The sequence below is a fragment of the Lingula anatina genome, chromosome 6, assembly GCF_051362555.1.
Source record: "Lingula anatina isolate TDL-2025a chromosome 6, LinAna3.0, whole genome shotgun sequence".
NCBI lineage: Eukaryota > Metazoa > Brachiopoda > Lingulata > Lingulida > Lingulidae > Lingula > Lingula anatina.
The window spans coordinates 15,735,924-15,759,980 of NC_141772.1; the positions used below are offsets into that span (position 1 = coordinate 15,735,924).

Genomic DNA, 24,057 nt, shown 5'->3' on the forward strand with positions numbered 1-24,057 from the left:
TACCAAAGCATTGATAAAAAATACAATAGTATGTAAAACAGCAGAGAAAGAGAAGATTTATTCAGAAGAATTGAGTTAAAATACAAGAAGAAATATTTATTCAGGAGAAACAATGCAATGGAAGAGAAGGAAGCCCTCTGATATAGCATTCATAACTATTCAGATTTGAAAGTAACACATCTAATTATCAGTGAGTTTCTGAAGCTTTTGCTTGAACTATTCAAGTAGAGAAAGAGAGAGAAGCCTATTATAAAGTTTTTAACAATGGCTACTATTAATCACAAATGGCCCATAAGAGCATTCATACAAAAGCCAAAAATTTTGCATACTAAGCATTAACATGCTCTTTAAAACTTCTGCAGTTAAATAACAATACATTATTTACAAGGAGCACAACTTCAACTCCTGTATCTTTTGATATGGAATGAAAGAGAAAGTAGAAAGATAAAAGATCTAAAATTTAAAAAATCACGTTCAAATACACCTACGGAAAAAAGCAGTTTTCAGTGAGAAAAAAAAGCCGGAAAATGCACGAGTCTGTTTCAGATACTGGTTACCTGCAGGGGCTCCCTGGGTGGGTCTTGTTCGTCTACGTCTTGGCTCTCTTTTCCGAGCCTCACCCACTGGCACCATTTTCTCCCCTTCTGAGCCTCTCTGTGGCCCTGCTTCATCTCCCGGGTAATACCCATCAGGAGATTCAGGGGGAAACTTCCCCCCATCTTTATATTGAGCCGCAACTGGCACCCTCTCCCCTTCAGTGCCTCTCTGTGGTTCCACATTATCCCCAGGGTAATATCTATACACAAAAGGGGTATCTTGGGGTAACCTAACCCCACTCCCATGAGGAGGTTGTTCACTTTCCCCCTCCTGGCCATCTCCAGGCACTGACCCTACTGGACGGTCATATAAGTAGGTGGACACTGGCTGGCCACTGGGTATGGGTGATGGAGACCGGTCACGTGCTGATGGCATGACAATGAACTTGACTGGGTCTCTCTGCTCCCATTTACCCTCTTTGGGTTCAGCTGGGGATGGAGTAGTATCAGACACAGGGACTGTATATCTCACTGGGATGCTATTGTCCCCCTGAGGGCCTGAATCTGGCTTTTCAACCCTGGGGGTCCCGTGACTGCTTCTTGGTTTAGCAGACTCTGGGGCACTCTTTCCTGGTTTATCTTGCTCAGGAGTGATATCTTGGTAAATGACATTAGGTTTCTGTGGAGTTGGAAATTTATCATCTTTATCTGGTTTGTCACCCTGTTTTCTGTCTTGTCTAGTTCTTGGCTCTTTGGACTCAGGAGTGACATCTTGGTATGTGATGATGGCTCTCTGTGGGGTTGGAAATTCATCACTGCCTGCTGCTTTATCTTCACCTGGTCTGTGTTGCCTTCCTTCTCTATCGCCCTCTGGTGTTCTGTCTTCACCTGGCCTACGACGCCTTCTCTCTCTGTCACCCTCTGGTGTTCTGTCATCTTCGGGTCTATCAAGCCTTCCCTCTCTGTCGCCTTCTGGTGTTCTATCTTCTGGCCTACGACGCCTTCCCTCTCTGTCACCCTCTGGTGTTCTGTCATCTTCCAGTCTGAGATGCCTTCCCTCTCTGTCGCCTTCTGGTGTTCTATCTTCTGGTCTACGACGCCTTCCCTTTCTGTCAACCTCTTGTGCTTTATTTTCAGGTCTATGCAGCCTTCCCTCTCTGTTGTCCTCTAGTGTTCTGTCCTCTCCTGGTCTGTGACGCCTTCCCTCTTTGGCATCTGAAGGTTGTGCAGAAGGTTGTGGCTGTTTTCTTGCTGAAGGTAATTCATATGCTGTCATAGCCCTCTGTGGGACTGGAAATTCCTCATCAAATCCCTTTTTAGTAGGACTAGAGTCAGGCACCTTATCTGGCCTTCCCTCATAACTCTGCTTTGCTCGCTGAGGCCTTGGGAAGCTCTGTTCACAAATATAGGGGGCGACACTGTAGCCAACAGGTTCAGATTCTGCACTGCCTGGAAATGATGTGCTTTGTGGATTTTTATGTAGATACTTGTCTTCATTCACTGGGATTTTCTTATCCATTTGGATGTTTCCCTCCCTTGGTCTTTTAGGTTCTGGGCTGACACCTTGGTACAAAACAGTTACTTTCTGAGGAGTTGGAAATTCATCATCTCTGTTGTCTGGCCCTTGTCGATCATCCTGGGGCCTTCCTTGTTGGTCTCTAGGCCTTCTAGGTTCTGGGGTTACATCTTGGTACACCAGAGTCACTTTTTGAGGAGTTGGTAATTCATTATCTCTGTTGTCTGGTCTTTGCTTTTCATCCTGGGGCCTTCCTTGTTGGTCTCTAGGCCTTCTAGGTTCTGGGGTTACATCTTGGTACACCAGAGTCACTTTTTGAGGAGTTGGTAATTCATTATCTCTGTTGTCTGGTCTTTGCTTTTCATCCTGGGGCCTTCCTTGTTGTTCTCTAGGCCTTCTAGGTTCTGGGGTTACATCTTGGTACAAAACAGTTACTTTTTGAGGAGTTGGAAATTCATCATCTCTTTTGTCTGGTCTTTTTCTATCATCCTGGGGCCTTCCTTGTTGGTCTCTAGGCCTTCTAGGTTCTGGGCTGACATCTTGGTACAAGTCGGTAACTTTCTGGGGAGTTGAAAATTCATCATCTCTGTCATCTGGTCTTTTTCTATCATCCTGGGGCCTTCCTTGTTGGTCTCTAGGCCTTCTAGGTTCTGGGCTGACATCTTGGTACAAAACAGTTACTTTTTGAGGAGTTGGAAATTCATCTCTGTCATCTGGTCTTTTTCTACCATCCTGGGGCCTTCCGTGTTGGTCTCTTGGCCTTCTAGCAGGCTCTGGGCTGACATCTTGGTACAAGACGGTAACTTTTTGAGGAGTTGGAAATTCGTCATCTCTGTTGTCTGGCCCTTGTCTATCATCCTGGGGCTTTCCTTGTTGTTCTCTAGGCCTTCTAGGTTCTGGGGTTACATCTTGGTACAAAACGGTTACTTTTTGAGGAGTTGGAAATTCATCATCTCTTTTGTCTGGCCTTTGTCTATCATCCTGGGGCCTTCCTTGTTGGTCTCTAGGCCTTCTAGGTTCTGGGGTTACATCTTGGTACACCACAGTAATTTCCTCGGGTTTTGGAAATTCACCTCCTCGTCCAGGTCTGTCATTCTGGGGCCTTCCATGTTGATCTCTTGGTTTTCTAGGTTCTGGAGATACATCTTGGTACAACACAGAGACATTATCGGAAGTTGGAAAGTCATCATCTGGTCTAGGTCTGTCACCATGAGATGGTTTTTGCCTTTCATCCTGGGGTCTCCTTTGCTGGTCTCTTTGCCTATTAGGTTCCGGGGTTATATCTTGGTACAGGACAGTAACTTTCTGAGGAGTTGGAAACATATCATTGTCTGTGCCTGGTCTTTTTGCTGGGTAACTGTTTCCCTTGCCATATTGTTTGTCACCTGGTATACCTGCTTCAGGGGTCATGTCTTGATATGAAACAGTAGCTTTCTGAGGGGTTGGAAACTTGTTTTCCCCACCAGTTGGTGGCCTGAAACCACGTGATTCACCTTTCCTGTCTCTGGGTTTCCTGGGCTCTGGAGTCACATCTTGATATAGGACACTAGCTTTCTGAGGGATTGGAAAAGCATCATCCCCAAAGCCTGGGCTGTCTGTGTAGGGACTTTCTGGCCTTTTTCTCGGAAGTTCAGGAGTCACATCTTGGTAAAAAATAGCTGCTTTCTGTGGCGTTGGAAATTCATCATCATTCTCTGGACTTCTTTTACCCTTACTAGGACGTCCTTGTGGTCTACTACGTTTGCCATCCTGTCTATGTTGTGGTAAATATTCCTCCCCTGGGCCTAGTCTATCAGCAGGAAATCTTTCTGGCCCTCTGCCAGGTGGTTCAGAGATGAAAATTTGGTTTGTGACAGTAGCTACCTGTGGTGTTGAAAAATCATCATCCTTTTCTGGCTTTCCCTTCCCATAAGCTCTGTCATCTTGTGGTCTTACCTGTCCAACATCTCGTCTGTCGATCTGGGTGCTCGATTCTGGGGTAATATCCTGATACAGTACAGCAGCTTCTCGAGGAATAGGAAACTCATCATCTTCTTCACTACCTGGGGTATATTTATGAGGTCTCTTCACCTGGTGTCTGCCTTGTTCATCAACATTTGGAGTAGTATATTGATATGTGACAAATGGTTTTTGTGACGTAGGATATTCCTCATTGCCAGCATCTGGCTTTCGACCCTGGGGTCTGCTTTCTTTTCCCATTGGTTTACCAGACTCTGGGGTGAAATCCCGATATGCGATAGTAGCTTTTTGTGGGGTTGGAAACCTATCATCATCAGAGCCAACTCCTTTATCCACAGGTATGCGTTGTTTCACTCTGGTATTTTGAGGCTCTGGAGTAACAACTTGATATATTATATTTGCTCTCTGTGGTGCAGGAAACTCATTTTCACCATCCCCTGGTCTTTTGTCCTGGGGTTTATACTGTCTGTCCCCTAGTCTTTTTCTCTCTGGGGTAATATCTTGATACATGACATTTGCTCTCTGTGGCATTGGGAACTCATCATCATCTTTTACTCTTCTGTCTACTACAGGGATGTCACTTTGAGGGCCCTGTGGTGTGCCCTTCTCTTTGTCTAATGTTCTAGGCTCTGGGACCATATCTATATATGAAACCATGTGTTTCTGTGGTACTGGGGACTCAACATACTCATTCAGTTCAGGCTTTTTCTGATAACCAGGTTCTCTATCCCCAGGGATATATTTTCGATCCCTTGGGATTCCACTCTCAGGGGTGACAACTTCATTCTTCACATTAGCCTTCTGTGGTGCTGGTGACTCATCATCACCATCAGTGCCAGGGCGTGGCCTGTCACCCTGTGGTTTCCTAGGTGTGTCCTGTGGTTTTAATGGTAAAGCTGAAGCCACCACAATCACCTGCTGGGGTTCTAACACCTCACCCCCTGGTGGGATGAAACTCTGTTCTTTTCTATCTTTAGGTGTAGGCATTCCCTTACCTTTCTGGCCAGGAACCTGTCCAATACCTTCATATACTCTAGGCTGCCTGACAAGCTTTGGTACTGCTTTTCCTGGGCCTCTGGGTTTTGCCTTCATATTTGGGCCACTGATGTTCCCAGGCTGGGGCCCAGGTTTTCTATCAACAGGCCCAGAATATGGATGTCCATCAGGATAATCCTCTTGGTGAATTATATGTACAGGCTGAGATTCAGGTTTTCTATCAGTAGGACCAGAATAAGGATGACCAGCAGGACTCATATCTTGATAAACGATGTTCACTGCCTGAGGCCCAGGTCTTTTATCAGTAGGGCGAAAATGTGGATATCTATCTGGGCTCATATCTTGGTGAATGATATTGACCACTTGGGGTTCAATTTTTCTATCATAAGGAGAAGCACTAGGTATGTCACGTTTTCTACTTTTCTGTGTGATTTCCTGGGGTCTGTTTCTCTCAGTTATATCAGGAACTCCAACCACCTGTTCCCCAGGGTGTGACCTATCCCTAGGGGTGGGGTGGCCAGGTCTGCCATCTTGGTGAATGATCCGAATTTCCTGTGGCACTGACTGGGGTGCTTCTTCTGAGGAAATGGGTTCACCTGGAAAGGTCGCCAGCGAAATAACTTGTGGCACCTGTCCCTCCAATTTTGGGGATGGGCGCTGATAATCATGGTCTTCTTTTGGCCTACCAGTACCTTTAACTGGCTCATCTGGTTCAAAGGAAGCAATTAACCTTTGTGGAGTGGGAAATTCATCATCAAAGGGTGGCACAGGCTGACCTGCCCTTTGGTCGGGTTTTTGTCTTCCCTTCTCTGGCTGGGGAGGTTTCACTTCACTTTTAAATGACTGTGCAGGAATCTCCATTGACTTAGTGCTAATTGGAACATCTGGGTGGCCAGAGTATGGTATCCAGTCATAGTCTGGGGCACCTGATCCTGGAGAAACAGTACTGGGGCTTTTGGTATCTGGTTTTCTTGATGCTGGAGATTCTAAACCACTTTTTGGTTTCTTCAACGGTTGCTGTGCTTTTTTAGGGATGTCACAATGACGAGTTAAGGAAGCCTGTTGGGGTTCTGGAAAATCACTCTCAAACCCTGGTTTATCAGAACCCAATTGGATTTTCTGTGGGACGGGTAAACTCTCTTCATGCACAAAAGGTTCCACACAAAATCTCATTGGTTCTGATTCTTTAAGCATTTCAGGTTTACCTTTCAAATCCTTTTCTATGACATTTGGAGGCTGCTTGGTCTCTTGTTGTTTGTCAGGAGGTTGCTGGCCAGACTTACTGGCATCAGGTTTCTTTTTACCAGGTTCAGCAGGGACCCATTGGGCTTTTTGTGGGGAAGGAAATATTTCATCCTCAGCAATGGGCTTCATGTTAATCAGCAGGGGCTCTTGTACTTTAACACCATCAACACCTTTGGTATCTGTTTTTGGGGGTACCTCAGTGCCTGCAGGGGTTGGACCCGGAGACTTAGAGAATACAGGTATCAAGTTTGGCTGATCTGGTTTACCAGGAGGGGTCGGATACAAACCAGGCCCATCTTCAAAATCAATTGGCACAATTTGAAATTTGAGTGTTTCTGGTGGACGTTTTGGGAAACTGGAGAGTGAATCAGAAATGTTAGTTGTATATGTCTTCCGCGTCTCGGTGATTTTTTGTATGATCTGTGAGGACGGCAATGACATACGCCTCTCCACTAGTCTGACTGGGATATTCACATCAAATATATCCTGGCCTTGACTATAGGGGGCAGCAGTAGTACTATCACGCTGTAAAGGAAGAGTGTAGTACCTCTCTTGAACATTTTCTGAAAGTGATGTTTGCAAATTTGAAGTTGGACCAGTTTTAAATACCCCTGGTGAAGTAGACTGCCCAATGGGTAAAACATAGAAACTTCTCCCTAAATTTTGAACTTGGGGTGGACTTGTGCCCTGTGTCACAGTTCTGCGTACCCTGCGAGTCGTGGTTTTAGTCCTTTTGGTCTGAGTTCCAGTATCGGGATTGTACTCTATGGAGCAAGTTTGGGTTTCCTCCACAGGGTGACTATTTCCATCAGCCAGGTGCTCCGTATGAAAGCGCTGAATTTCTGAAGACGGGAGAGAGTATCTCCGCAGAAAATGCCTCTGTGTTCTGTTCTCTGTGACATATCTTCTTGTGGTCGTAGAAGACTCTCTGACTGTAGTTGTTGTGGTTTTCACAGATGCCATGATGTGAACTGTTTCCTATAAAAGCTGTCTGATGTTTCTCTTTTCTATATTATTAAGAAGTGTTGCAAAAAAGTCAAAAAAATTACCACAAGTACAAATTGTACATTGCCTGTCTGCCCAGTCTGTTATGCTGATAGAGTCTAACTCTCATAAGGCTACCAATGCTGAACATGAAAAGCCTCCTCTTTAACACGAATAAGTACAAGTAAACATTGTAGCTGTATAGAGCAGGGTTATCTCCAGCAAAAACCCCAGCATTCCTGTCTGTATAACTGAGAGATACTGTTGCCAGTGCGGCTCAAAGAAAGTTCTACTTCATCGTCTTCCTCTCACACAAGACTAAATCACCTTGTATTTATGTGGGCTGAGGGAGTCACTCTCTGTTTAAGCCTGAGCCAGAAATACATACTTCAACAAGCTCCAGGAATTCAAAGGTTAAACTAAAAAACGGCTCAAAACACCATCTCCAAGTTTAGGCAAAATTACACTTCAATGATGACTCAGGCTAACATTCCCTGGAGAAACTGCGAAGATTTAAGTCGTTAGATGCTAGAACTGACAAGATATTCTCAAGTCTCGGGTTTTTTCGTGATGCAATTTATAGATCACTGTAATTAACTGTGCCATGGATTTCCCTTGATTACATGTTCAGATGCTGCGTATTTTTAGAGAGTGAGCCGAGAATCCTGCGGTGAACTGGCTAGGAGTATCTTCACCTGGAAATGTCATGGCTTGTTTAACAGAAGGTGGGGGGAAGTTAAGGGGAGAATTGCCTCCTCAGACCTTTTCTATCTCAGCAAGAACATCCCCATCCCCGCCGGATCCACTTTGTTTGAGCACTTAGTAAAATGACAGCTACGCTTATAATGTAGTACATTATGACGTTAAATATAAGATGAATCAAATAAAAGGGAGACAACTTCTAGAATCTACCTGGCAGTTCCAGCAAAGAATCAATCAGTACCTGTAGGACTTGAGCCAAAGCTGTAGCATTCTTGGAATTCCTACCAGGTAAGTCTGTGGGATGAGTTTAAGCACATAATTCAAAATAATATCATTCCCAAGTAGGTGGTTAATGTATCTGTGGGGTACAAAATAACACCTCTTGAGACATTCGCCAACACCTACTAACGTAAGTTTTACAGTAAATTATCATTCTAAGTGTTTAATAGCTTTACAAACACCCAGTTGGAAATGCTAGGCAAGGTACATTTGTTTTCATTAAACTGTAATATTACTCTTATGTATCAGCAGCATACTTTTCAAAAATGAACCTAGGGTCAACTGCTGTTTATCATTACACTTATTTTTCTACTGGGTGAATTCTTGCAAATGACGATTCCTCTAAGAGCAATTATGAAATTTCAATACAAAATATGCTTTTAGAAAACCTGTCATGCTAAGTGTTTTTTCGCTGATCACAACCTCAATGCTTTAGCAATTTAAAAACACAACACTGGGTTTTAAATAACTTTATTTTCAATTAAAAACCTGACACAAGTTACAAAAACGTAGAGGGGAGAAACTTCAAAACACCGTTAAGCACTGATGCAAAGATGAACAGAAGAGGCTACATCTGGATACTGCAAGACTTGTACAGGAAAAGAGCTACAAGAAAAAACGCTGTTGGTTTTGAATGCTCCACCCATGGTCTGAAGGCAGATGATGATTTATAGAGAGCACCGTATGACCCATCACTCCATGCTGGTAGTCTGTAGCTAATAGGCTTATTCATTCATATAGCATTACTCAATGCTTCAGCATGAATGATAAACTACAGTGCCTTCAAAAAGGATGTAAAATTTTGTCATCTTTTTAGTCTTTTTTCATGTTCTTTTGCTGTTAGAAAAATATGGCATGTAATAGATAATTTGTTAAATTTTATCTTATAAACCAGAGGTATTTGAGGCCTGTATGTTATAAAACAAAAATACAGTTCATTATAAAAACAAAAACAAAGCAATATTGATTCTAATAAATAATAAATTCTGTATGTGCTGCTTCAGATTTTTCCTTATTTTCTTTTTCTAAGTTCTGATGGATACCAAGTATTTCCTTTTCCCTTTCGTTTCATTACAACAAAATGGGTGCTAATGAATAAATAAACCAACAAATACTGTATGTGCTATTTATTCAATTATAGATTATTTTCCTACTTTCAGGTAAGATTGGATGTACTTGGATATCAAGTACAAATGGCTTGAAAATACATCTGCATGTCTATCAAAGGTTAAGCATCAATTTCTAACTTCAATTTATATAGTTTTTTCCATGTACTGATCCTATTGAGATATTTACAAAAAAACAGTATTCTGAATTAACATGGACAAGGAAAAAACTAATAATGAGACTGACAAAAATAATCTGAAAGATATATCTGCCACTGTAGTCTAAAACAACGCTGATTCAGACAGATAAAATTCATTAGTCTAGCATTTAAATAAAAAAACTGCCAATAAAACAGTGTAATGAGCAAATGCCAGCAAGATGATATATTGAAATATAATGAAAGATGCAGAAATATAGAAAACCAGGTACAAAAGTCAAATATACACATATGAAACACATACTGCTATACCACACTCCTTCACAGACACACATATCATACAAATATACCTGTGTGCTATAGTGTTTTGCTATTTATTATCATAATATAAATCAGTCTAGCACAAATATATCAGAAACACCAACCAAATATATGTGTAGCACAAAGACTTTAACAAAAAGCATGCCGGGTCTAAGATGAATACATTTCAGGTGATTTGCTCACATTCATAGCACACAGTAAAACATGGGGTGTATATTTATGACATGTAACCTATACAAATAAAATGCATCTATCACCTACCTGCTGCAAGGGTGATCCAGAAATATATACCATGACAAAGATCTCATACGTATACATACCCACATACAGCTATGTAATTATACAAGCTGGCACCATTTTTACCATTCTATTCATATACATTACAAACAAATATATGTATTCACATATACGTACATTATACAAATACACTTCACTTTCATATACCTATACATATACACACATATATACGACATATACAGTCATATACTTTACACAGACATATATACATATACCACATATATTATATAGATTCCTACCTGCAATCTGTGCTGTGAATGGTGAGCCAGAGATGTGTTTGTTGTCAAACTTCACCGCAATCTGGTACTCTCCCGGAGCTGTGGGGTAGTAGCACACGGAGCACGTGCCATCTTTATTGTCCTTGCAGACAATCTCTGCTTTAGACGGACCCTCTACTGCCAGTGACAGGCCTCCTAGAATGGCGAAACAGAGATGTTTGAAAACAATGGTTAACTGCTTGAAAACAGCAATATGACATAAAATATTACTGAATGGTGTGGAGTTTCTTTATAAACTAAGGAGGTTACTGATTCCACATTAATATGAAGGTAGTTTTAGTTGATTCTCTGGTAAAAAAAGGATTTTTATTATTTATGAAAAGGAATAAGTTGATTTAGTATGTCAAGCCTTGTTTGTGTTATTGATCAAAAATAAATAGCCCTTGTTATATCTAATCAGCCCTTGTTACCAATATACCTCTAAACCATAGATAAAGGCAACATAATGAACAGGCTGCATATGAATGCCTGCTTATACACAATTTCATATAGTTTAGTTTTGAAGTTTGCATATGATCTAGATGTGTATTCATGTAGATACACATATGCACTTATTTGCACACATATGCATGATCGTAGGCACACATGTATATATGTGACTTTTACTAGCTTTATGATGAAACACTTTATCTTATATTTGTACAAATACTTGTACAAACTGTCAACAAAAACTGCTACATTAATTTTTAAACACTTATGACAGTCTTACCTGGAAACCCTAGTTTAACAAATTCTGATTTTCCCATAGAAGCTACATGATACATCCTATCCTATGTGTGACATTCCTAACTGTAGACATCTGTGTCTTTATGTGTCAGTGTAAGATACTTCCAACGCACCAAGGATTTTCCAAGAAAGTCATTACATTTTCCCCAAAACAACCGTACCATGTTTCTATTTCAGATCCTTTGAGTAGTTCTCATATATTAATATTAAAAAGTTTCAAAAGGTACCATTCATTCACTCTTGCTGCAATATCTGAGAGAACAGAAGTTAAACAAAATTTAAGTCTGAACCTAGATGAAAAGATGCAACAGCAGTGGCCACAGCTGAGAAATCTATCCTTATGCAGTGATACAATTGTCTTCAGCAGTGAACTTGAAAACAATTAAATAAAGCTGTCTCACAAATAAACTGAGACAATTGACCCACAGAAAAACACTGTCTAGCTGTCTTCATCGCCACTCCCAATACCATAATAGGATAACCCATGCATTCAGTCTGTGCATGCAAGGGGGGAGAGGGTGTGAACAGCCATAAATCTGGCTGGCCTCGTGGTCAATGAGATAGGTAAGTGGTCAGTGTGCCTCAGGACATCAGTTTAACCCAACTGGACATTAAGTCGGGAGGAAATTGACCAAAACTTAGTGGTCAGTCTGCAGCCAAACTGGACACACATCCCATCTGATTTTGTCTTTGTTTACCAATACTGTTCAAAAATGATTATTGCAATATCCAAAGTTGATGGTCTTGCAAAGTTAAGAGGTAGGTCACTTAGCCCAAGGATGGCGATCTGGACATAAATGTGGTCACTCAATGGTTAGAAAGCCGTTTGGTCACCACATCCTTTGACAGAACTGGACATGCATTTGGATTGTTGCTGTTGATACTATTGTAATCTGACGTGAGATGGGAAGTGGGTTAATACCACACCTTGAATTAGGCAGGTGAATTCAGTAGAAGCTGGACTGTATTTCTTGTCCTTTCACAAAGATTTCACTGCAGAAATGGTGAATCAACGTCCATAAATCTGAGCACTCAATGAAACACCACTGGTCACCAAACTGGACATGAATTCAGGAAAATCAAAATGCTATGAACTAGACAACCAGTCTGCCACCTTAAATACCACGCCTTCCTTCTGGTAATTATTTCTGTTAACTGGACATTCCAATGGGATGAAATATTAGATAAACTTGTGTTTGATATCATGTGATACCTGACCCAATCCTGATCTCTTCAACTAGATTAATAGGTGAGATATATAATTATCCGTCTGTGAGCCAAAATAATATTAATAACCTTCCTCTTTTGCTATCAATTTCTCCCTGTCAGGAAAAGTTACATATCGCTTGGTCTAAATATGGAGCTAATTTTACTGCGGGTAAAATTGTTTGTCTTCAATGAGAATAATAAATATGCCCCATATATGTTGAAACTTCAGTGTAGAGCATTCAAACTACCAGCAGGTTTTCCCCACATATGTATGGATGGTTTGGGTGAATTCTAATGTATAAAGGTTTTGTAGGATATAAAAGTGCATATCCATTCTAACCAAATTGATAAAAAATAAATAAATAAATAAACAATACTAAAATTTAACAGCAAACAAGTCCATAAATTTTACTTTATGCATAGAAAAAAAATAAACATTTTTTATCAACCCTGGGTTTATATATCAGCGCACCACCCCACCCCACCCACTTTTCTTTCTCTTCAAGCTATCATTTAGAGAGCAATCAAGTTCTCCAGCTGTAAGGTATGAGCAGTATTATATCTGTATACTCTGAAAGTGCATGCTGAGATATTATGTAGGGAAATATTGGTAATATCCATATTTATCCTGGAAAGGAGAAAGGAAGGAGAAACAAGGTAATGCAATATAATGGTAGGTTTCTTTTATACAAATAAATAGCTATATTGGGAAGGTTATAGGTGAAGACATGGGGTATATTTCTGACACAACCTCATTTGAAGTTCACAGACATTTAATAATTTTGGTGTTATATAACAGGAACCAAAAATTAAGTAGCCCCACCAGGTAAATTACAATGAAAGCCCTGTAATTATTGTAGCATATAGCGCATTTATCGACAAACCCCTCCCAATTGTTGTAAGTGGTTTGAAAGCCCCTGGCCCCATAGCTGTTAGGTAACTATTAATACATATTGGGTAGGAAGAAAGAAATACAAGTATTAATATATGCTGATCCATGCTTTGTTCTCTGCCTTCCATATAATATGATAGTTCGTATTATTCGAAAATAAAATAAATGAAGAATATAAATAAAACAAGGCACAGTAAGCAATGATAAAGGTAGAGGAGAGGAGGGAATTTGTATGTCTCGTGTATTTGCATGCTTGAATATCTACTATTCTGCTTCTCAGGCATATCTCTGGATATAAAGCACAATAAAATAAATATATGTCCATATGTACATTGTACATCTATAAGACAGGATTGAGCTCAGAGGCTCATACTTACTAAGTCCTTCTATGTCTGTAAAAGTAAGTAAAAAGTCTTTGTTTTCTGTACAATATTAATATTTTGATGTTGTCCTGGTTATCTTGTTGTTGTCTTAGGGTGTTTTTAGCCTTAAGTTTTAGTTACAAGATGTCCTAACTGAACTTGGTAAGACAAAAGAGAAACAGGCCTGTCACATTCTTACAAAAATTAAATGAAAAAATCTTAAAACTGCCTTGGCCAAATTAATATCAGAAATATTTTTCTAGTGCCCACTGCCCTTCCTTTAATAGTCATAAAGAATTGTTAAAATATATATTTTGGTTGCTAGGTGACATTTAAAATAAAAGAAAAATTTTACTAGGTGGTAAACTGTGACTTGGACCTATATACCTATATTTTAATTCTAATTTAAGAAAAAAAAAAGGCAGCTTTTATTAATGCCTTACTGAGGTAGATATTTGACTGCATTGTGTTACACACCAGCATGAGCCTGAAACTATACACTAATTAACATAAACCTGATTACAATCAACAATCTTAGTTGATTCACCTTTCACAGAAACCTGCTGTGTCCTTTCTAAAGCCAAATGTCTATACCGAAAGTACCTGGGAATCCAGATATAATTTTTTTTCATTTATTATGAACCTATTCCATACCTGCTCCAGCTTCCTTGGTATTGATGGTAAAGTTGGCTGCCTCTCCCACGGCACCATGGCTAAGACCAGGACCATACGCTGTGACAAAGCCACTGTTCACATTGTCAACATGGAACTTGAATGGGCTGCCTGGAATCACAGAGGAAAAAAAAAATAGGTAAAATGTGTTAGTTGAGATGATGGTACAACCAATGCAATGACTGTCTACAGTATTTAGAAGTAAACACAATGTAGTAAGGTTACCAACACTTTTCTCTGAATGAGTTTAATTTAATGTTTATCATATGATCAGCAACAAAATAAATCCTGAAAGAAATGATTACGCAAAGAGTACTGACAAAAAATGGCTACACGAATAAAAATAATGGTAATTAAGTTATCAGACAATTTCATTTATATTATATTATGAACCTTTAAGTTGTGTATATGTTTGTGCATGCATGAATGTGTGTATGTGTGGCACCAGACAAAAATTGGGAGGAATACAAAATGATATATATTTCATTCTTATCATCACACACCCTAATTAATTACTTGACCAACATCAGACACTTTATGCTACACCTTGTGCTTTGTACACATAACTGATGACACCCTCTCAGAGTTGCCCCCCTCTCTACTACCTTATGTGCGCTTTACTTACATATTATTATATAAGCGCTAAAAAGAAATGCAAAAATGGCAAATAATTTTATGTTGGGGCACTTTATTAATGGCTGGTGTTGTTAATATGGGTAGTTGTGCTCACAAATCTGAGGTTTGAGTTAGGAAACACTTAATCCATTTATAAGGCCTGTAAAAGTTAATCTACATTTTTCAGCAAAGATGCATATCTTCAAATCATCTACACAAACCTACTCCATTTTAACAGAAACAGAGAAAATAATTTTATCCTTCACCGAGTGCTCAAAAATTTAAACTTCCAACTTTTACTTGCAACATCTTCAATGATTTTTGGCCCTGTCAAATTTGAATGATAGTATAATCTTAAAAATTGTCATTAATGTTTAAGTACCATGGCAGTTAATGTACTTGTCTAAACATAAAGCCATTTTCTCACTCTATACATTACTGTATCATCCAACTTTAAAAAAGATTTCTAATTTCTATAGCAGGCATACAGTCAAATGAAAAGGCCAAGTACAGGGAACAAATTAAGACACAACATACAAATCTATACATATATCAGCCAACTTTTAGTTGCAAATGTTATTTTGTCTGGTAAATCACTGGAGCTTTACCTAGATCAAAGAGCAAGGTTTTAAATGTTCTAACACTATAAATGACCCTTGGCAAAAAACGCTAAGTTAAACATGAAATATGAGCTGTTCATCGTCACTTAACATGCAATTCACATAAAATAAGAACATATTGATATCCCACATCAAGAAAGGTAACATCCAAATCAGACATTTAAGGTCTACTCTAAACTGGTTCAGAACTCCCAGGTTTCATCTTATCACAGATGTATGGCAGCAAGTTTTATTCTAATAGGTTCACTACATGATCAAGCGCTTTACTTCGGGTGATCGCAATCAATTTTCTTCACTTATTCATGCATGCTGTGATCCCTGCAATTCAATTTAAGTCAATATTTTTTTACACAAACTCAAGTCAAGTAAGTAACTTTTTAGTTGCAAGAATAATTTTTAACCAAAGCAAGGGTTAAAATGTCATAATAAAACATTAAGTTGTTCTTTTTCCTGTTTAACTGAATTAAATAATAAAATCTGCAGTATTTGAAGAAACATCTACTTGTGACCATGAGCATATTGGGCAATCCGAACATAAATGCACTCCACCAGTTGCAGATTGATTCAGGGGCAGTCCAAATAAGAAAAATGTGAACTTGCCCTAAGGCAGGGAACCTCAGGTATAGGACAGAAGCAATAAATTACCAGGTAACCTATACCTGTACAAGGGAGATAGTCAAGGGGGAGTGATTCAGATTAATAAATTTGAATTAAGCAACTGGAAGTGTTATATCAACCCTGTTGCATACATCAATACTAAGTGAGGTAGAACTTCCTGTGGGGCTTTTGCAGTTGAGGTTAACATGATATTAAGATGGATAAGTCTGAATAAATATAACTGTTGATAAAACATGAGCAAACTTGTACCAATGTAAGGCTATCATGCCCTGCAGACCTTTTTAATATTAACTTTTCTTTTTTTGCAGACTATAGTCCGTATACAGCTACAAGAAATTTGGAATACAAAAGCAGCTGCATTGGAGAGGAGGTGGTGCATTATTTCAAATAGTTTCATTGCAAAGTACTGATTTTTTTTTTTATTTATGTCATAGTGTCTATAGAATATTGGCGTTCATGTCATCATCCTGATAAGAAGGGAGATGAGATATTTTCATTCTAGATACTGACAGTCATCCACCACAAGAAACAACATCTACCAAACAAACTATCACCGCTTTCCCTAAAACCATTCCATAATACCAAAGAAACTACAATCTGAAGATGTGCAGCAACCTCTGCTGCCCTTCACTTGTATAGATGAGTAAGTAAATTAATTTACATGTCGAGTTGTTGACAAAGTAAACAGCACAATAAAGTGTATGTTAGGTGTGGGGGTGGAGATATCAAATGTGTTGACATTCCTGCTTAGCACAGCTGAATATCAAGGTGGTACCATGTTTTTATCAGATTCTTTCATAAAAATAATGATAAAAAGTGATTCATGGTACACCATGGTCATGATCCCTTTATCAGCCATGTTTAGTGCAGTATTCAAGAAGTTGAAATATCACAGCAATGAATGATACGTGTTGTTGCATTGTAGATTTTAATGCAAACTGGAGGCACCCAAATTTACCATTTGACTGAATGAAAAAATATTTAAAAAAACATTTCAAAGTCTTTAAATGCATTTATATACATTTCTGTGTTGCATTCTCTTTATCTGATTATAAGAAAAGCTTCAAAGATAGCACCCCTAATTCTCTTTTAAACAAGTAAAAAGTGATTTTTTTTAAAGGAAAAATCCATACTGCAAAGGACAATCTAAATTTCTAAATTGGACCATAATCATGCATTTTCAGTGAACAAGAATAGTATTTCACCCCCTGAGTCCTCGATCTTCAGGTGGTCCCTCTTATCACCTATCTGAGCACCCCTCAGTAAACCCTCGAGACAGAACTAGATCAATAATGATCAGAAAGCCACAATAGATTGCATCAACAAGCCGAATGTTAACCAAACAGTCTCCACTCTGTCCATTGTTAGCCTATGGGACATAATACCCAGTGTGTAATGTAGGAAGGTATTCAGGTATACAATGCCTACCGCGGCCTGGGGAAACAGCGCAACAAGTTGACAAGGTGTCAGATTTAAAGGTCTTGCTACTGGACGTGTTTGCTGTCCCGACCAGAAATTGACCACTGTTTAGTTGTACCAGGGATTAAATATTCAGTCAATCTGGTAGTATATACTAGGTGCTGGCTAGTGATAGGATATAGAAGGTCAGATATTCACCCTCTACTCAGTTTCCATCTCTACCGTTCTATCTACAATTAAGATCACTATGCTTACTATGGTCGCATTACAAAAAAACTATCAAAAAATTTTCCAATTACATTCTGGTAATTTTCACTTTGAAGAGCCCCTAAAAGATTCATCCATTATATCCTAATTTATTTTTTAATCACAAGATAAAGACTGGGTATGATTTACAGCAATTTAGATCTTGCTGTCATAATGTACATTGTGCAGACCACACAAACCCAGTTCAGTATAGCTTTAAATGTATATGTGTGAATACCCACCACTTTTCTCTTAAAATATCTGATATTATCAGTGGTTCTATTTATTATTTATCAAGTACCACCTTTTCTCAAGAGAGCTTATATGTACCGTCTAATCAGATCAAGTCACCTTTCCTTCCACAGATCATTGGCTTCATTCTAACCATATAGAGTGGTTGTATCTGTAACTAACACTCATACTACATATCCTATCATCCTCTGTATCTATATTACAATTGTAGATGGTTCCCACTTGACAAGAATACTAGAATACAAAGTCCCTTAGTCTCTCTTGAGACTAGGGCCAATTGATAAGAATCCACAAGTGTTTTCATCAATGAATTAGATAAATGCCATCTTATAGATAGTGATCAGCCTGTGCTATACCTGCTTTTGTGATAGTTTTGGATGTCAGCTGGTACTGGGTTATAGTCTCTCCATCCAGAGTTCTGCCAGTCGTAGAATCCAGAATAATAATCCTTTTTCTTAATCTCTGTGACTTCACCTGTGACTGTGACATTTTAACAGCCGTTTACCCAAGCACCCATGGTAATAAGGAATAGAAAATACCACACTCCCTGTCTTGGTGATGGAGTATAGTGCAATGAATATATTGCGGTCTTTTTTTTTTAATGATGGTAGTACTATCAAATAGCAATTCTGTGACAATGTCTATACTGATTTGGGCAATCTTTTGTCACACCAAGGAAGATTAAGGGCAGTTTGTCACCCATTGGGTCAAACCGGCTTCCAGCCAGGTAAGAAATATGTGTAATTACGGATACAAAATACAGGTGTCTTTTTTATATAGAACCATATGTGATTAATTATAATTGAGGTTTTGAGGTTCACCCTGCTGTCAAGGGCACACTTGTTTCAGTCAGGTTGTTCTTTTCAATGAAAGACCAAAGGCAATAAAAAAAAAATCAGGCTATAATATGGCTTACACTAGCTGTCAGATTTCAATACAAGATATATTCAGTTCACTGGTTCTGCATAACAAATAAGTTAAAATAATAATAAAAAAAGACCTTACAAAAACAGAAAAATTCCACCTTTGAGTTTTTCAGTGGATGGATTACATGTGCAATATATATTGGGTGGAGTAAAAGCAGAACTAAAGGCCAATGTTACTATGTATTTACAAGCCTCAGACAGATACACTGATAACCTCCGTATCTCCCTCACTGTGGTGTGGTAGAACACAAACAAGATGCAGTTCACCACCTGAACATTGCAGGCTTATCCACCTAATAAAAGTCCAGTAATAATCTATTTCCTTTCCCTTATACCTCACCACACCCAACATAACCCTGGCCAGATCTGTTGTTCTTTTCAATAATGTGTTGTGGGAACTCAAGTGCACAATATACTTCATCCTACCTCTAATTGACGAAACTCGACTTGTTATCATATGCCCATATTTTCAGACATTTACATTCTCTACCTTACGATGGTGATACACTAGGCATCCCAACCCTCACGTCTCGTCAAACCTTTACACAGAATATATCACCCTTTTTCACAGATCATTTCACCCTATTTCCCACTTGCAGGTCGCAAGGCTATACCACTGACAACTGCATGTAATCTGCAGCAGCACGTTGAACAGAGCTTCACACAGAACACCCACACCCCTCACCATCCAAAATCAACCCCCCCCCCTCCACCCTAACCCCTCCTTCTGGCCTACCTTTCTTTTTCAGAATGAGTATTGGGTCCTCCGTGGCCATATGTCATTCAGTCATAACCTCGAGATCACCTGTAAGCAGCCCTCCTCCACTCAGCCGGCCAGACTTCCCCCCTGACTACATGTACACTGACTGAGCTGTGTTATTCTAACACAGGGCCCCCATTCACATTCCAGAACATAGGGTCATCAAGGCAGTGCCCTGTGACATGAATAGTGATTGGGACAAGGTGTGAGAGACTGGGGATGGTGTGTAGGTATTCATGTTCCAGGGCACAGAAACCAGTCAGACAGTGCCCTGTGATGGTGATAGATAAGAGACTGGGTCTTTTTGGGGAAAGCGGAAGGTGGGTCATTATCCATGTTCCAGGGCATACAATTTGATGGTCAATACTCTATGGTGCAGTTTTTGAGTTAAGCCCCCTTTACACTGGACGGCGTCCTTTCTGCGTCCAGCAGTACGGTCCCATTTGAGAGTTGAAAAATTATAATACTTTACGTGCCGACAACTGGCCGATCATTGAGCATTCATTCTGATACAAAATCAATGCTCGTGCCTCCTTATTAAGACCACAGCGATGCCAAATTTCATGGTCGCAGAAAGGACGCAGAAAGGACGCCGTCCAGTGTAAAGGGGGTATTACAGTACACACTGGCAGTCCCATGCAAATTAAAAGTATATAAAAACCCAGTCATGCCCTTTACCATGTATAATTGAAAGCAAGACAGCTGAAACTGGTTGTGGAAAAGTCACCCAGGTTCAAGCAGCCAGATAACAGATAACGTGTCACCAGGTCCACCTGTGTGGAACCCCTTCAAATTGGGCATTAAGCTCATTAGGGCCAGGACCATGGATGATCAGATGGCAATCTGCAAAAGCTGTACGGCAAATTCTTGATCAGGTATCTCAGCGGGTTCAATGAAGTTTGTGTTAATGGCTGGTTTATTATTCCAGGGCTGGTGAGTTTGGGAGGGGGGATGTATTGATGAGTATCACCTGAAGGTGTGATGCAGAAGGGAAGATGATACTTGAAATGCAGCAATCATTGCTGTTAAGTGTCATCTTTGGTAATTATATGTTCGTAATGACTGGAAATTGATTGTAATTTCTGAGACCAGTAATTTTAACTGGATTACTTTTGTTCTGGGTCAATCTCTCTCTTGCACCGGTTCAAACATTGTGTAAATTTATTACTATTTCTTTCTTTATTTTTTTTTATTTTTATGCACTTCAATATTTAATTATCAAAAATTAAAAATAATCTATGTGGAAGTTAAAATTTTCCTAACTTATCACATTACTGTTTGTCTGAATATGCCTGAATGTGTTAATAATAATCTACAACAATATATAACCAGATAATACAGAAAAACAATTTTTTTCAACTGATGATCAAGACTTTGATATACACAATTTATGGTGGCTGAAAAATCTCTCTTCATGACTAACATTTTACGGGTGTATCTCGAAATGCAGTGAAACTCGACCATAATAAATCATAGGTGATTCTCTCTCTACATATCACTGTAAGTTACAATTCTGCACACTTGTAACTGTAATTATCTATTGATTATTTTAAGTTTCTAAGCACTCTCCAATGGCTAATATTTGCTTCCAACTCCAATCCTCACATTTGCTTCACATTAGTGCCCTTGTAAATGAATGGCAGCAATTACCAAGTGAACATTGGATGAGATAATAAAATTACTGCCAATGTTGTGTCTGAAACAGTCCATGTTTACAGCCCTATCACTAGTTGTTTTGTCTGGAAGTCTTGATAATATATCACCTATGACACCAAGGGAACCAAGCAGAATCATGTATTAGTATACACATGTCCACAGAGATAAGGAGAGGATATCTGAGAACCAGTAATTCATTATACTGATGTAAGTTTATATCTCGATCCTCCTCACTCACTCTTTATAGCAATGCAGCACTTAATATCTAAAAATTCCTCATTAAAAATGTTTCGTGGACTGCATGACCTAGAGGCTGTAATTCCAACATAACTTAATATACTATGTGATAAAAATTAGGGCCTCTTCCAACACTCCTTTCGTGTTTATAGCTGTCTCGCATTTTATTTTTTTCAGTTTTGATGACACAGAGGTGACAGCATCGTAAATTCTGCCCTCTTACTTTCCTCTGACTAATTCAACATCTATATGAGGATTTGATTAATCATAAAACAAATGTCCTATCACATCAGTGTCCTCCTATCTGATATAACACAGCCAGAACTATATCTAATATGAAGATAAATTGGCCTTTGTTCGCGCCGACAGGTACCTGATGGTCATATCCACTAATGTATCAAGTTATTATCATAACCAGTTCTGGACGCACACCTTCAAGTCATGTTTTATGAACTGAACACTGGACCATCTTGGCCATAGAGACTTATCAGAGAGGGTGCCATCTGGTGGAATTGTTTGGAACTATATCAAAATACCTAACCTGATATCAGATATTTCAAGTAAAAAGAACACATCAATCTATAAAATATTCTAAATTAAAACATCTTATCAAAAAAAAATCTACTTATGTCCATAAGCATGCATTTTTAACAAAAAATATTTAACCACAGGGGAAAATACTATAATAATAAAACGAAGAATAATAAATAACAACAACCACAACAACAATAATGATATTATATGAAAAAGAAAGATGAACATAAAACAATACAACAAGGCATCTACCTGGCACAGGTTGCTTATTGTAGCTAATACACAACTCGTGGCATCCCACTTCTGTTGGTTGATACTGGACTGTCACCGTTCCATTCTTGTTGTCAATAATCGTGGGCGTAGAGCGTCTTCCCGAAGGCATGATTATCTCAGCTAATATCGAGACAGACAGAAAGAGGGAAAGAACGATAAATAATAATCTGATTTACCTGGAATTGGTTGCTTGTTGTACAGGATAGCCAGTTCATGCAAACCAACTTCAGAAGGCTGGTATCGGAGGGTAACAGAACCATCTTTGTTATCAACTATTTCCGGACGATGGCTCTTGCCAGAAGGAGTCGTAATCTCAGCTGGAAAATGCAACATGCAGAAAAACCCGTGTCACTAACCATGCTTACATGCAATGCATTGAAACATGTTCATACAACACACTGTGTATGAACTGGTGCACTTTAACCAAATCTACAGCAAAAGTATTCAACTAAAATTTTGATAATACTCAAATACAGTTTGTTTGTTTTTTTTTTTTCTATACACAAAAACCTTTACTATGCACACACATCTACGATGCAAAGATAGTACATTCTATACATGGATAGATGAATAGGTAAGAGAGATTCATTGTACTGAAACACTTTATGAATCAGATTTTCACTTGCACCCAATTCTCTAAACATTCAAAACATGCACACCTAAAAACCTCTACTACATTTGAAGATTACAAGGATACACTTTCTGGTATCCTTTAGTCATTAATATAATTCTTATTGGCTTAAGTTAGTCCTAAAATGTATCATATCTTCATTTTATTATGATGAAATGCTATTTCCGAAAACTCCTTTAAATTCCTCAAAAAATTGCTCATAGCATTTTAAAATTTGAAAGATCCAAAAGTTACCATAATCTAATGTTCATTCCACATTTCATATCCTTCCTTTTAAGACACACCATGCACTATTCATACAATCTAATATCCTCTTACATTCAACCAGGCAGAAAAACACTAAAATCTTTGCAAACAAGTCCTTACCATGGCTAAAACTCACCAAAAGTAATATTTATCCTACCATGCAAAGAATATATGACAGACTAATTTCAAACCCCCATTCACTTGGCCAAAATGTATCAAGGTGTTATATCTCTGGACAGTCTCACAAATCAAAGGAACTTTTAACTAAAAGATGATCTTGACTAAATCTCTAGTCTACTTTAATCCAAGAAAAAACAGCAGCAATTCAATTAATTGAACTATTGAGCCCATTTTATAACAAGAAAGAGACAGTGTTTTAGAAAGTTTCCACACTTAAACTTCTGACCAACTTTCATTTTAAGTTCCCTTGTGAGATCTGTCTGTGGAAGAACTACTGATAAAAAATGACTTCTCAGGAAAAACGCTACAAGTACAAATGCATTAAGTTGCTATAAATGCTCTTTTTTTTTCTATACAAAGACAAACTGCACCACAAAGCAACATTCTTTGACTTCTTATTATCATTTATAACAAGACTCTTTTTTTTTTTTAACTTCAAATGTTTAAACTTCAAGGATTTTAAAATTTTTGGTGAAAAAGAACATTTTCTGACTTTCTTGCTCAAAATACATATAATTAATTTATAAACATCTCACTTTATTTGATAATAAAGCTGTTTTGGGGTTGTATCAATATGCTTAGCAACACTAATCATTAATTCTCTAT

General features: G+C 38.7%; 1 protein-coding gene across 24 annotated transcripts in view; it reads right to left on the reverse strand.

Annotated features, from left to right (window-relative positions):
- The window catches only part of LOC106172234 (filamin-A), a 120,970-nt gene that overhangs the window by 26,801 nt on the left and 70,112 nt on the right, over positions 1–24,057 (reverse strand). For 11 of the 24 annotated variants that reach the window (XM_087015910.1, XM_087015909.1, XM_087015907.1 and 8 more), the window contains 4 exons: positions 22,571–22,711; positions 14,221–14,349; positions 13,582–13,596; positions 10,339–10,512 (listed from right to left, as the gene is read on the reverse strand). In XM_087015910.1, the coding sequence (XP_086872036.1) occupies positions 10,339–10,512; positions 13,582–13,596; positions 14,221–14,349; positions 22,571–22,711 (459 nt within the window). The other 13 variants (XM_087015911.1, XM_087015921.1, XM_087015916.1 and 10 more) reach the window with 8 other exon arrangements.